This window comes from Phalacrocorax carbo, chromosome 8 (genome assembly GCF_963921805.1).
Source record: "Phalacrocorax carbo chromosome 8, bPhaCar2.1, whole genome shotgun sequence".
Taxonomy (NCBI): Eukaryota; Metazoa; Chordata; class Aves; order Suliformes; family Phalacrocoracidae; genus Phalacrocorax; species Phalacrocorax carbo.
Window position 1 is genome coordinate 21,734,413 of NC_087520.1, and position 14,449 is coordinate 21,748,861.

Genomic DNA, 14,449 nt, shown 5'->3' on the forward strand with positions numbered 1-14,449 from the left:
TAGTACCAGATGATGGCAGTTGATATTCAAAATGTTTCACGTGTTAATTTATTTGGAATGTAACTCACTGAAAGAACCTTTTTAGTATTCCATTATTTAAATGTTTAATTATTTGATTATTTATTTACTTGTATTTATTTTGTTGAAATGTACCTGCATACAAAGCCTTGGCTGCATGAGGCAGCTATGTGTCATGAATCAGGGCCATCCTCATCTTCTAGTCTGATGGCAGGTGTTTTAGTAAAAGAAGGAATTGCAAGTTCAGACTCCTGGAAATGTTAGCTGCTGAATTTTGTCAGCTGCCTGTACTTACATCATGTTGACGCCCAGCCTGTGAACACTGCAGATCGTCATTGCATGGGAGATCAACCACCCTCAAAGCCCTACATTTGCAGCCAAGCCCAAGCTGCAGTGGAAGCAATGGGAGTGCTGGTGCAGAGGCAGCTTTGAGGTCCTGTGGTTGAAAAAGTCCTGTTGCCACCTCTCATGAACATGAAAGGAAATTGGAGCCAGTAGCTGAATATAACACCTCCGAAACAAAACTCCTTGTCTTTCATGCTTGTGATTGTTAGAGGCCCTTTATTCACTGACCCATGTGTACCCAATGTACCTCCTGCAGTGGAGTTTTCTGAAATAAAATTAATTCAGACCTGCTGTGCCACAGGCAAAATCACAGGGCACAAGTAGTCCAGAATCTGCAACTGAAACCAAGGCAGCTTAAAATATCTAGAAGTTTAACTGCAGTGTATCTGATATTTCAGAGCACAGTTGATAACTGGTTTTATATGTGGATGTTAAGCATCTAATTAAAGTTCGAGTTTTAGAGTACGGATTTTTATAGTTCATTCTAAAAATATTTCCCTAGTACTGCAATATGTGCCAGGTGTCTTCACAGCACCTTAGAAAAAAAAAAACCTCAAGTCCTAGTTCTGAACTGCTTACAGTGTAAGTCCCCAGGCCTGGAAAGAAGCCGAAGCATGTGTTGAAGCCTGTATGTTTTTGTCAAACCACCTAAGTCCTGACTTTCAGGAGGGCAAATTATATTGAGGATTTAGACCTTAATACCTGATGCGGAATCACTGAAATTAAAGAAAGACTTCCACTGCAATCATGCTTCCTTTTTTTCCCAGTCTTAGAAATGGGTGGTAATTTAAGATATTTAAACATTGAAATGTGGGAAGTATCTGATATTTCAGAAAACTGTTAATAATCTGGCTACAAGTGCTCTTAGTATTTCTTAATATTAAGTATACATGTTATTTCTGCTATAAACACAATTTACTGTGCTTGTTTTACAAAGTTGCTAATAATATATACATCTGAAAGCAAGAAAATTTGGTTTACTGGTGATCTTTTAAAAAGAATGCATAATATCACTCTTCACTTTCCTACTGGCATATTATACACTACTTCTGAAGCAATGTCTGTAGGGAGAAGCAATATTACTGATTAATGCTACCAAATTCATGGCTTGTAAAACTGTAGAGGACAACACAGAAAAGTGACGTCTGTTACTCAGCGCTCTCTTCTAAACTCTCTTCTGCAGGCTAAGAAGTGATTGTTTCTTTTGCAGTACACTGAAGTTCACTGGCCTTTGTGGTCAGGAGGTTTGCAACTGAAACCGGGCTGACATATATCTTGAGGTCTTTGAGGTTTCTCTCTAATACTATCAGTACAGTGTTCAGAACTAGTAGGACCTTCCTGTTCTTCAGCTTTCTGGGTTGAAAACCTGGCACCACTGAAACCAATCATTGAAACCTCTCGTTGACTTTGATTCAGCCTAGTTCTCACTCTCAGAAATACCCAGGCTAAATTTACAAGTATCCTGACAAAGACTATTTTGGTCTATTACCTTTAGAGGAATATGCCTTTCTGTGCCATGATCCCATAAGGCCAGTTAAACCTTCCTACAGGAAGCTTTCCTGGCATAGATCATGAGGTAATGAGGAGCCAGTAGTGAGGAAAGTAATTGTCTAAGATTCTTCAGAAGAATAACAAATCACAGCTTGAAACTGCCCCTTTTTCCACAGAAACCAAGTTAGTTGTAAGATGGCTGTTCTCTAAGACATAAGCTGGCTTCAGTCCTTGATTGTCCATTTCCTAAGCCTTATATGGAACCAAGTGCCTCTGAATATCTGCTCTAGAAATTGTCAGCCTCCCATCTCTGAGGAACTCTCTAGGTTGTACAAAAAGGTGTTAATATCACAGCACTAGTATTCACTAGGGTGGCTCCATACACTGGACATCATTTCCTAACATACTCCATCAGTCAAGCAAATAATAGTTGACGTGTCAGTTAATCCTTGTACTTCTCTGTCTTAATTCCTCTCCTTGTTGTGCTGCAAATAATCTGGAAACCTTCTAGACTCAGGCTGCACAATGTACAAAATTGCCCCCAGAAAACTTCAGACTGCAAAAACAAAGCTTCTGAAATAAAATAATGATAGAACTACGTTTATTCCTGAAGCCGCTATGGTATGAGAGTCTTTAATCATACAGACACATTAAGAGGTCTTCTATCAGACCCCTGTCTTACTCCTCCAGCTTTCCATTCATACCCATCATTCAACATGTGGCTGAAGTTTTGCCTACCACACCTCCCTAAACCTGCACTGAACAAAGACTGACTAATTCCCTCCAGGGCTTTTTGTGGGTGCTCCTCACCTTAAAGAATGCTTTACAAGTAGTTGGTGTACTTAATAAGGCACTAATAGGTTGCTGTAGGAGCTTGCCATCCTCTAAGTGCTTCAGCCACTAGGGCTGGGTAAGCAGGCACTTGCTAACAGCAAAAGAAAAAAAAAAATGGTTTCCAAAGGGGGGAAAAAAGGCTTATGTCTAATTAGGGGTTCTGTGAGAGAGCATGAATTAGACTGCAGATCCAAACGCTTCATATCCACCCCTCCTCCCATGTTGACCTTCATACTTCCCCAATTTTTCCTAAGTTGTAGCTTCTCTTTCATGATGTACATCCTCTAACCTTGTTCTGAGACATGAAAAAAACCTTAAAAGAAACTTTTTCTCAAACACTTCAGTTTGACTGATTTCAGTGTGACAGAACTGCAATGTGCTAAACACCTGGAAATTACATCTTAAAATGCAAAGTAGAATGCAATTTAAAATAAGTCCTATTCAATGCCCACTGTCCAATTCATTCAGTGCTGTGTTAAGCTGTTAATGCCTGTTTTGCACTCTGTGAAGAATCAAGTATTTCAGAAACATCAATGGTATGACAGTAAGTAGCTCAAAGGATTTGCAAGCTAGTTGCACAATAGCAGGTATCACAGCCTTGTAATTTATCTTAAAGAGATCAGAAGATACTAAGAAAAAGAATAAAGATCAGAGTACAGTGATGGGTTTTTTCTTCCTTTCTAAAATAGCATATGAAACCTTCAGCAGGGATATGTCCCAGCTTGATACCTGCAATTTTAAAGAAAGGCTCCTTTAATCTTTCTTAAGGTCTGGAAAATGGGAAACTCACCTTCCTTTAGGCAAATACCCAAATGTTTTGGCACAGTTTTATGCCTTAAGAAATGCATCACTTGGTTCTTAAATCTTCCATTGAGCAAGACTTTAAAGTCTGATACATTAATTGCACATGGGTGGACAACCCTAACCACCCACACAAAATAAAACTGAAGGAGCCGGTGTACTGGGTTGTGTATAAACATGCACTGGAATCACTACGAGATCTGAATTGCCACTTGTGACCATATCAATACCTGTCTTGACTTGTACATTCTTTCCAGGTATACCTGGTGTATGTGCATATGTTTTTTAGCTATTCCATGTGCTGTTTTTTCAGCACTGTTTATGTGAGGCACTCCATCATATGAATGGCAACAAGCTACTGTGCATCAATGCTTCCTGGAATGCAGCCAGAGAACATCCTCCCATGCAGACTAAAGCAGGCACTTAGCTAATGACATACTGCAGCAGCATATTGGGTATCACAGTTGTGCTCCATTTGAGGCTCCAAAAATAAGAGCAATATATCAATAGTTGTTACAAATGTTCTCACTCCCAGAGAAGTATGCACTAATATTTATTTTATAAGATGTAACAGACCCATTAAAGTGAATAAATATTCGTTCACCGAGTAATTACTTTTTCTTCTTCAAAACAACAACTTGGAGAGGTAAGAAGCCAGGAAAGACAAGATACAATGATAGAAGTAGAAAACTATCAGAGGCCCACAATTAATATACATGTATTCAAACAGTACCTCCCAGCTCAATAGAAACTGATACGAGTTTGCTGGTGAGGCCAAAATTTCACTCACAATTTTTCAATCCAAACAGAGTATTTACCATTAATTTCAGAATTAGTTTAGGTCGGATAGAGGCCTACTTATCCAACTCTGGAAAGCAGCTATTACTAAACAGATCTGAACACTTGTTTTCCAAGAAACAACATTTTTTTCAAGTAGCTAAAATCAATCCAACTACTCTATTGTCCATGTCTGCTTTGGCAAATCTAGAAATGCTAACTCGTAAGGACAAATATAATATGCCACATAGTCCCTAAGCATCTGACTGCCAGCAACTGTTAACATTCACCTCTGAGAATCACAGAATCAGGGGTCGCCTGGTTCCCCACATCCCTGCCCCAGCTCCAGACCATAGCCAGTTTAGAACACATTAATTTTTTAATATCTCCAGGGACAGAGTTTCCATGATCTCTCTAGGCAACCTGTTCCAATGCTTGACTACTCTCATTGTGACATTTGTTTTCCTCGTATCTAATTGGAATTTCTCTTGCTGAATTTTGCACTTATTCTCTCTCTTCCTTTCACTGTGCACCTCCAAAAGTCTGGCTCTTGCCTTCTCTCTCCACCTCTACAAAGTAGCTGAAGACAACAGATAAGACTATGCCTTCTTTCTTTGAACTGAACAAACTGCTTCTCAAGCTCTCCTAGTGTGACACATGCTTCATCCTGCTAAACATCTTGGTGGTCCTTCACTGGATCTGCTCCATCATTTCAGTGGCTTTCATGTGCTGGCGAGCCCAGAACTGTACACAGAACTCCAGATATAGCCTCATAAGGGCTGAACAAGGGGAAACAATTTTTTTTTTTTTACTTATAATTATATTCTTACTATTACAGCCCAGTATGCAGAACTGGACTTGTTCACTATAGGGGCAAACCACTTACTCATGTTCAACTTGTCCACCAAGAGAAGAACCACTCTATTCTCCTCTCAATCTGCTGCTGAATGTTGTCAAAGACAGCACTCTGATCTAGATGAACATTTGGCCTACTGGAGGATGACAAGTCTCAGGTTGTCAGACCAGCTCTGTATAAAGACTACCAGGGCAAAAAACAAGACTCTGCAAGTTTGGACAGAAAGACACCTCAGATGGTCAAACAGTGACTATTTTCTCCAGTTGCCTAATGTGAATTCTGGCCATTCTTAAAGCTAGGCATATAGATACCGAGGTACTCCAGTATCCTTTTAAAGTGGAGTTGCACTGAATGCTCTGTGGCATCACTTTTTACCAAATTTCATTTTGAGATTTTGCATATGAGTATTACCTTGCTGCAGAAAGTGAAACAGACTGTTTCTTTCTGTGTATGGAAATGTATGTATGCTGTCTTCAAGACAGCTTTGGTATTTCAAAATGTAAAAATCTCCAGAAGTTCAGCTGACCCCGAGCTGCCCTGCTTGTACTGAGCTGCTATTTGCACACCCTACAAGATGTCACAGCTTCTCATCAGAACTGTATCCCTCCTATCTGAGTGGTCTGGGCAAGCCCTACAAAGCTTAAGGTCCAAGTCTCAGAAAATGAATCTTAATTTGGCTCAAAAGCCTAATCAAAACACCTAAACATCACCAGAAATAAAACATTGACTCTATGGTTTTCCTGCTGTGGGGCATAGAATAAGCATCAGGAATCCTTTCAATAGCAAGGTAATTTTCAAATACTATGAAAAATCTGATCCAAAATATGCCTCCCTCATTAGCCTCTTTCAACCTCCAAAAGTCTTCTCTTCCTTCCTACTCTCGTCCTCAGAAAATCTTCCTACATCAACCCAGAAGACTGCAAACAGATGTTTATATTCTTCTGCTAGAGGGATGGGATGGATACTGAGATTGCATCAGACAGTACACTCTGTAGCACCATATTAGGCAAGACTGTAACCAAAGTGGCAGATTTCCTCATACCAGTGTCAAGGAACCTGCCTGTTCTGTCAAGCTGCAGCTTTATAGTTTCACGATATCCTCCAGAGTCTTGTTTGCTCAAAACTACTCAGGCAAGGAGTACCTTTTGGTTTGTTTTGGCTTTTGCTCTTGTTGCCTAGTGTTGCTAACTGTCCATCAACCAACAAACGTGTCCAGAATATTCTCCATGAGTATACATGCTTTATGCCAGGCTCTTCAGAAAAGTTTTGGGCTTTCAAGAACAAAAATTTCACTGACATCCCAAAGCAGCAGAATCCAGACCAACCCCAATTTACACAGCCTGTGTTTTGTGATTTCTGCCTCATAGGAATATGCACAGATGTCCAAGTTAAGAACAAAGAAAAATTTAAAATTAAATCACTGTAGTAAGGACATTTTAAAAAAAAAATCTACAAGCCTCCACCTCAAACCTATCCTGGAACTGGAATTTGATGGCATCTTTTATGTTGGGTTTTTTTTGTCCCATTAAGTGATGAGAAATTAACCCTTTATGCATTAAAGATGAGGTGATCTGTATCCCCCTTGGGATGAGTTAGTGGGGCCCAAGGTCTACTTGACCTATTACAGCCTTTTCTGTAAGAACTTTCTGTCCCTCAGTCTTAGTGAAATTAGCATTATATGACCCTAACTCCTGTATGGGGAAAAAACTTCAGGCTATCTTGCAATGTGGGAAGGTGATCACTAAAGTACGGTGAACTGTCATGGTGTACAGCCATCCTTCACATTAGAATCATAGAATCACTAAGGTTGGAAAAGACGTCTAAGATCATCAAGTCCAACCGTCAACCCAACACCACCATATGTTCTAAACCATGTCCTGAAGTGCCACATCTATATGGTTTTTGAAGACCTCCAGGGATGGTGTCTCAACCACCTCTCTCAGCAGTCTGTTCCAATGCCTGAACACTCTTTCAGTAATCACATTTTTTCCTAATATCCAATCTAAACCACCCCTGATGCAGCTTGAAGCCATTTCCTCTCATTCTATCACTAGTAACTTGGGGGAAGAGACAAACACCCACCTTGCTACAACCTCCTGTCAGGTAGTTGTAGAGAGTAAAAAGGTCTCCCCTCAGCCTCGTCTTCTCCAGGCTAAAAAACCCAGTTCCCTCAGTTGCTTTTCATAAGACTTGTTCTCCAGACCCTTCACCAGCTTCGTTGCCCTAAATTAAATAATTGAAAATTGAAAAATTAATAAATATTGAGACAATTTGCACATCTACATTGCAAATTGCTAAAGAGGAGGCACTTCTGGAAGGATGGATTCAAACAAAACTATAAGCTCAAAACTCCACATTACTTTGAACTTTATGAAACTAAGACTCAGACCTGAGTTTCCCATTGTGACTCTCCCCCAGTCTGTCTATTAAGAGCCAGAAAATTATGCCTATTGATTAATTTACTAACACACCGGTATGTTGGATTTGTTTAAAGAATCCCACATGACATGACACCTATTGCGCTGGAAGTAGCAACAAAGAAGAAGGGGGGCAGGCAGAGGGCTCTTCTCCATATCTCCATGGCAGCAAACCAGGCAGTAACTCAGCAGGATGCCCAACAGCTGTGAACCCAGCACTTCCCTTTGCTCAGCTGTGCAGTACGGTATCTTTACTCCTTCTGTCACAAAGCATTGTTTCTGATCTCTAAACTGGTGGAAATTTAAAGGCAGAAGAACAGTGAAAGACTGGGGGGTCTTCTGGGCTCTGTGTGAGGGTGAGGGTGTTCACATGAAACACAGACATTTCCAAGCAGCAATGACTACCACAGAGCAGTCTGAAAGGGCCGGGTGTACGGCCATACTAAGCAGCATTGCCTCTATGCGCAGCTAGCGGCAAGGATCTCAAAAATTTCAAGAGAATACAAATTAAGCATTTCAGCTCTACGGGTATGAATGTTGTAAAACTCACCCAGTAAGAATTATTTTTCCCTGGGGAATTATGTGCAGCTCTAAGGGTCAATATGGCAATAACAGAACAGCAATAAGTAACCACCTTACTGAGTCACTCCTTGAACTTGCTAATGGAGATGGAACAGTTAATTAGGCAAGGGGATTAGACAAAGTACAATACATCTCCTTTATCAACACAATCCATGCTGTGACGCTCATCTTTGCCCTGTACATATGACCTCTATGTTGTAGAGAAGACATTCTTATTGACACTACCCATGGGCAACACCTTCTTCTAATTACCTTCTGTACAAGGGGGATTTCATCATCAGGGTTCCTGCTTTTTGTGCATGGGTGTATATATATCTGCTCTCACAGATACATGAATACACATTTGAGCTAAGTGTACTGGAATACTCAGAGCACAGATTGGCTGTGAAACAGGTCAAGAACCCATGTCTGCCATGAAGATAACAGGCATCTTTGTGCTCCTCACCCTGGCTGTTCTTTGCTTAGCAAGTGAGTAACGTTTTTTACTTCCTGATATATTATAGTTCCAATGTTCAAACACTGCAGTCTTCTCCATCTGCTGGGATAGTAAGCAATGGTTGCTGGACTTGTGTGGCAAAAAGCAAATGAAATTTTATGCTTATACACTATTTAGCAAGCAATACTGCACCAGCTGTACAGCTGTCACCTTGAGTAGATGAAACTTATTCCTTGATGGTGGTGTGAATCAGAGCTGCATTCTGCACTGTAACTAAAAAGTGAACTGTAAAGCCTTGGCACTAAAGCAGGGTTTTACCTGTTTATTTTTTTCTTCCATCTGAGCAGGGACCTTGGACCTGATGAGGTCCTTCTCCTGCCAAACTGAGCAAGCAGGGGACAGTTGATTATGCACAGGCCATATAACACGGCTGTGAATAGCCTCTTTCTGATGATAGTTTGCCAGGCTGGGGAGACCTTTGAGGTGCAGGTTACTTCATGGCAAAATAGGGCACTGGGAGGAATTTCTTGAGCCTTCACTTGGTAATCTTTTTTTTAAATCAAAACTTGCAACAAAAAAAAGTAAGATATAGAAAAATAAGGACATTTAGAATTGATACCATAAGTTGGCAAATATAAGAACCCTCTAAAACTTAATTTGTACTTAGCAAAGAAGAGCTGGCCTCTCCTCTTTGAGTTATTCTCTAAAACTAGTAGTGCAGCAGTTCAATAGCATTATGAATGTTAAAGAAGCAACCAAATGAAAATGTTAAAACAAAACCAAAATCATGAAACAAAATAATCTGTTTCCATTTTGAATAGCTCTGAAAAGTTTGCTTTGAAATTGTCACAAAATTCTTATGAAAATGTCAATTTCAATAAAATGGCATGCTTTTGATGGAAACTGTTCTCTCAAACAGTGTTTCATTAACTGCAGATAAATAAATAAATATTGCTTTCATAAGAATTCCAGAAAATCCCTTCCTTGAACTTTCTAGTTTATCTTGTCTGTCTTAAAACTTTACAGATCGATACTTTTGAGCCACATCTGTTTTGCATTCACTCCCAAATACATAGTGGATGCTAAAAGGTTACCAGAGAAAAAATATCCTCTTAATGTTTTTGTGGAAGTGGGTTAAATCTGATCCAAATCCAGAAAAATGAAAACTCAGTCACAACTTCTAGTCATATAGACTGAAACTTGACATGGACAAGGTAAAGCTTAATGGCTTTAAAGATCAAAAAAAGCTTCATTTAGCCAGGAAGACAAGTGTTAGAGTTGTACTGCCTTTTAGACCATAATGCATTTTCTTTCTGCTCCTTCTGTACAGAAACCTCTGCCTGATAACTTTTATTCCTCAGAATGACGATATCAGGGCAGGAGAAGAACAAAATACATTCCTAAAGAAAGTAACAAATGTGTCACCATAATGGACACATGCCCATAATGCTTGATTACTTTCTGGGAGGCGTAATTATCATTGTTTTGAAGGAGCTTTTTGAGGCCCCACCTGAGAACAGGGCTTCATTATATTAGATGCCATGCACATACAAAACAGGAGTCAATTGTTCTGCCATATAGTTTAGAATGCGTATCGACTGGCAAGAGAAAACACTTTTAAAAGTGGCATTATGATCCAAATTGCATTATCATCATTAGATATGTTTAGTATTATATTTTAATGATGATATTATCCTCATTATTGACAGAAAATCGAAGTATAAAAGGACAGTGTGATCTGCTAACAGCCACATAAAACTTTTTTTAATAAACTTGGGAAGTAAAACCCAGTCATGCTCAAAAACTAGTTCATCCTAAACAGACTGGCCATTGAACATACTATTGACTCTGGGGCCTCCAATCTTTCTCTTGGGAAAAGAGGAAATTACCTCTGACAACAAAGGCTGTTCTAGTTGCTGACAGTTTTCTAAGGTAAACAATACAATAAGGTCTACTTATTTAGTATGTCCTGACATCTGTATCTTATTAAACACTAAAAAACTACGCCAGTATTTACTTTCAAGGAGGTAGGAGACTTGGTGTTGCTGGAAGGTCTGATACTAATGAAACCATCCAAGTTGCAAACTGAATGTTCAACAGTGGTTTTTATTTACTCTTTTGTGATTCTGTTTATATTGCAGATGCTGCCGAAAAGGATGAGGTGAGTAATTTTCTCCTTTATCTCAGGATAAGAATATATAGTTTGTAACAACATGAGGCTGATGAGGTAAAAACAAAAACAACCAAACATATTAAACATTAACTAAATGTTGCCAAAGTATTTAAGAGAGAAATCCCTGAGTCCGAGGTATGCAGTTTCCATACGGTTGCCCTGACAACTTCTATGTTTTTAGATGTAATGCAGCCTAGGCAAGAAATTTTCCAAAGCCAAGTTTTAAGTCAGAGAAATCAAGGGTTTTTTAATATTTATCTGATGATGACACTATAAGGCTTTCTTCATGACTTTCAGATCCTAAATCACCTATCTGGAGATTTTAATTTCTCTCTGACTATGCTGGAGTGTCCATCCTGTGGTCAACCACTGAAAGAAATGAGGCACCAAGCAATAAAATTCCTTACTCAGATGAGCAGAGACAAGCCCTTTGGGATTCCAGTGGACAGCAGCAGGGAGTGGGAATTCATACACACACGTATACACACACACAGAGCTGGTCCCATACTAGCAGAACATATACAGCCTCTGATGCTTCAAACTACACCAAGACATATATACAGGCAGGAAGAGCCTGTTCCATTCTCCATACCAAATTAAGTACGTTCCTAATTGTACCAGCTGTTACAAATATATATGGGGCAAATTCACATAGTTTCTAGCTTTTTTATCAACTGGCCCTTGACTCTCATGAGTTGGTGGCTGGCCAGTTTAAAGATGATAAGTTACAAGGTACAGAGATTCCCTCCCATGCCACTGCCTCTGCTGGGTTACGTTGTGGAAACCTGTCAGGTCTCTGACCTGCTTTTGCAGTTGGAGCTAGGAGTTTGAAATGTGTGAGCAGCCAGGGCTTTGGAGGACAGGGAAAGGACCAAATGAAGGAAAAACCTGAGTAAAATAACACCCCACATGCTGCTTTCCCCCCCCACCCCCTGGAACTGGATTTAAGCCCATAATACCCAAAGGAATGACTGGCTAATGACTCTTTTTGCCAATGGAGACCTCTAAGCCTGTGCTGCAGCCATGGCATAGGAGCTGGGCTGCTGAAGGCGCTGAACACACACAGCTCCTCATTTCACCCACCTGCAGACCCCAGGCAATGACTATCATAAACCCATTCATATAATCTATCATAAATTCCAGGGTTTGGCTGAAGTAATACTCCTATCCTTCACTGAGAGTTGGAATGAAAGGGGAAAATAATCAGGCCATAACAAGAGAACAGCAAGGCTGGGTTCTGTTTTAAATATATACACTTATAATACATATTTTGGCTAGATCTTCAGAAAGTAAAAGCTCCAGTCATAGTGTCTCTCCAAAGACTAATATGCTTCAGATTGTCGCCAGACCAGCAGCAAAAAGAGCTGAACCAATTTTAGCTCCAACAGCACCTGTAAGGAGAGGTGATTTCCTAGGCAAGCAAACGCTAGGCTTTTGAGAATAACAAACAGCACATTAAATAGAACATGTGCACTGCAAAAGGAACTCCTTGCTTGTCAAATACCAGGAACGACATTCCCTTGATAGAGGAAGATTGAGCCCCAAAACCAGGACATCAGCACTTTCAGTCACTCCTTTTATTAGTTTGTACTCCCATTTTCATATGTAATGCATACAGTCCCACCATCAGATGAGGGCCTTTAAATAACTTATTTTCATGCTAATACTTAAATAGGGCTTTACATAACTCTGCCTGGGCAAATCCTTTCATCAGTGTAAAAAGTGTCAAGAGCTGATACTTGTGCAATAGAGAGACAGAAACCTTTCACATCCTTGAGAACTGATCTCACCTGAATTTACTGACAATTGCAATCAGATAGAAGAAAAACTGTTAAGCCTCAACTTTTCTGTAGATGGAAAAGAGGCTGTGTTTCTTCTACTTGACTGTATTCTTATTCAGACAGACAGTGAAGTCGCTGAAGGTGCTCAATACCTGCCGTGGGTAGCATCACACACATCTCTGTCAGAAATAATGGGGGTTTTTGAGGCTTAGGCTCAGCTAATATAGATGGTAGAGCCCCAGTGATCATGTTGGAAAAAAGAGAACTCTTTTTCACCTTGAGTACTGTGTTCAGTTTTGGGCCCCTCACTACAAGGACATCGAGGTGCTGGAGTATGTCCAGACAAGGACAACGAAGCTGGTGAAGGGTCTGGAGAACAAGTCTTATGAGGAGCGGCTGAGGGAGCTGGGGTTGTTTAGCCTGGAGAAGAGGAGGCTGAGGGGAGACCTTATTGCTCTCTACAACTACCTGAAAGGCGGTTGTAGTGAGGTCGGTGTTGGTCTCTTCTCCCTAGTAACAAGCAATAGGACGAAAGGAAATGGCCTCAAGCTGCGCCAGGGGAGGTTTAGGTTGGATATTAGGAAAAACGTCTTCACCGAAAGGGTTGTCAGGCATTGGAACAGGCTGCCCAGGGAGGTGGTGGAGTCACCATCCCTGGAGATATTTAAAAGAAGGGTAGATGTGGTGCTTGAGGATATGGTTTAGTGGTGGACTTGGTAGTGATAGGTTAGCGGTTAGAAGTTGGACTTGATGATCTTAAGGGTCTTTTCCAACCTTAATGATTCTATGATTTTATGTTGCTCTGGAGCAGCTGACACACTTGTCCAAAAATTTCATATAATCATTATTTCTGTAGGTGAATGGAGAATGTGAGAAAGATGGATTCAAATTAAAATGACAATGTATTTGCAGATAGACTGCCATGAATACAAGAACCTAGAGAGAGGAAGACCTATTTACTGTGAAAGACTCTATCAACCTTTTTGCGGCTCTGATGGGAAAACATATAACAACAAATGTTCTTTCTGCAAAGCAGTCCTGTAAGTACAATGCTATGTAATTACTCCTGAACAAGACAAAATCTGACACTGGCTGAGTTATCGAGTATTTCCATTCCACCTAAGTGCTATCATTTTTTTGTGGGTTGCTACTCCTCTGCTTCTTTGCTTAATCTTTATAAACTTATTACTTCTCCCACCAATAAGGTCCAATTGAGCTAAACAAACGACCTTGATATTTGTGTTAGCAACTTCCTATTCTAGCATAAACTGTAGAAGTCATAAAGTAAAGAGAAGATCCAATGAGCAACTCAGGGCTAACCAGGCACCTGGACCCAAATCAGGTCATATTAGAATTCAAAAGCAGTACTGGAAATATCTTGCTTTTTAAGGATAAAATACATAATTTTTAAAAGAAAATTGTTTACAGATCAGTGCTTTCTTGTCTGCTACAAATGTTTATAGCGTCTGTTAGCAAGTTGTTGGCTGAGGATTTCAGAGAGATTTTAGTTTATAATGTTAAGCTTACTGTCTGCAATGTCTATGTCCTCCCTTTCCTTTGCAGGAGAAGTAGAGGTGCCTTACACATGAAGCAAGCAGGGGCATGCTGAATGAATTCTGCATCACATAGTGCCGAGAACAGCTTTACACTGCCTTATCACAATCTCTTAATTTAATTTCATTCATCCTGCCTGTTCTGATGATGGTGAACAAAGCACAAAGTAGGCTTTTCAGTTGCGCTTTCTCATTTGTTGCTTCTCTCTGCCTCTGAGTGTTGGGATTGACACTTCTGTCCTCCCTGCAAAATGTTTCCTCAGGATTCTCAGGAGCATTCCCATATTCTCATTTTCACATGAGCCCTTCATCGTATATTTGTCTCCATGGTTAATGTTCAAATCTTCTGGCAATGCCACCTGATTTTAGCAGACACAAGTCAGTC

The 14,449-nt window shown here is 40.1% G+C and overlaps 1 protein-coding gene across 1 annotated transcript; it reads left to right on the top strand.

Moving 5' to 3' along the window:
* Positions 1 to 8,525: 8,525 nt before the first annotated feature.
* LOC104053282 (ovomucoid-like) lies at positions 8,526 to 14,141 on the top strand. Its single transcript, XM_009514708.2, has 4 exons — positions 8,526 to 8,589; positions 10,699 to 10,718; positions 13,424 to 13,551; positions 14,075 to 14,141. Exons 1-4 carry the CDS (start codon positions 8,526 to 8,528, stop codon positions 14,118 to 14,120), a joined length of 258 nt encoding a protein of 85 aa, XP_009513003.1. The 3' UTR covers positions 14,121 to 14,141.
* The last annotated feature ends 308 nt before the right edge of the window (positions 14,142 to 14,449 follow it).

What these genes read in the sequence shown, in the direction of transcription:
- LOC104053282 (XM_009514708.2), top strand. Translation starts at nt 8,526, where the DNA reads ATGTCTGCCATGAAGATAACAGGCATCTTTGTGCTCCTCACCCTGGCT. An exon ending in GGCTGTTCTTTGCTTAGCAA is followed by an intron (nt 8,590 to 10,698) that starts GTGAGTAACGTT and finishes TTTATATTGCAG; the next exon opens with ATGCTGCCGAAAAGGATGAG. An exon ending in TCTTTCTGCAAAGCAGTCCT is followed by an intron (nt 13,552 to 14,074) that starts GTAAGTACAATG and finishes TTTCCTTTGCAG; the next exon opens with GAGAAGTAGAGGTGCCTTAC.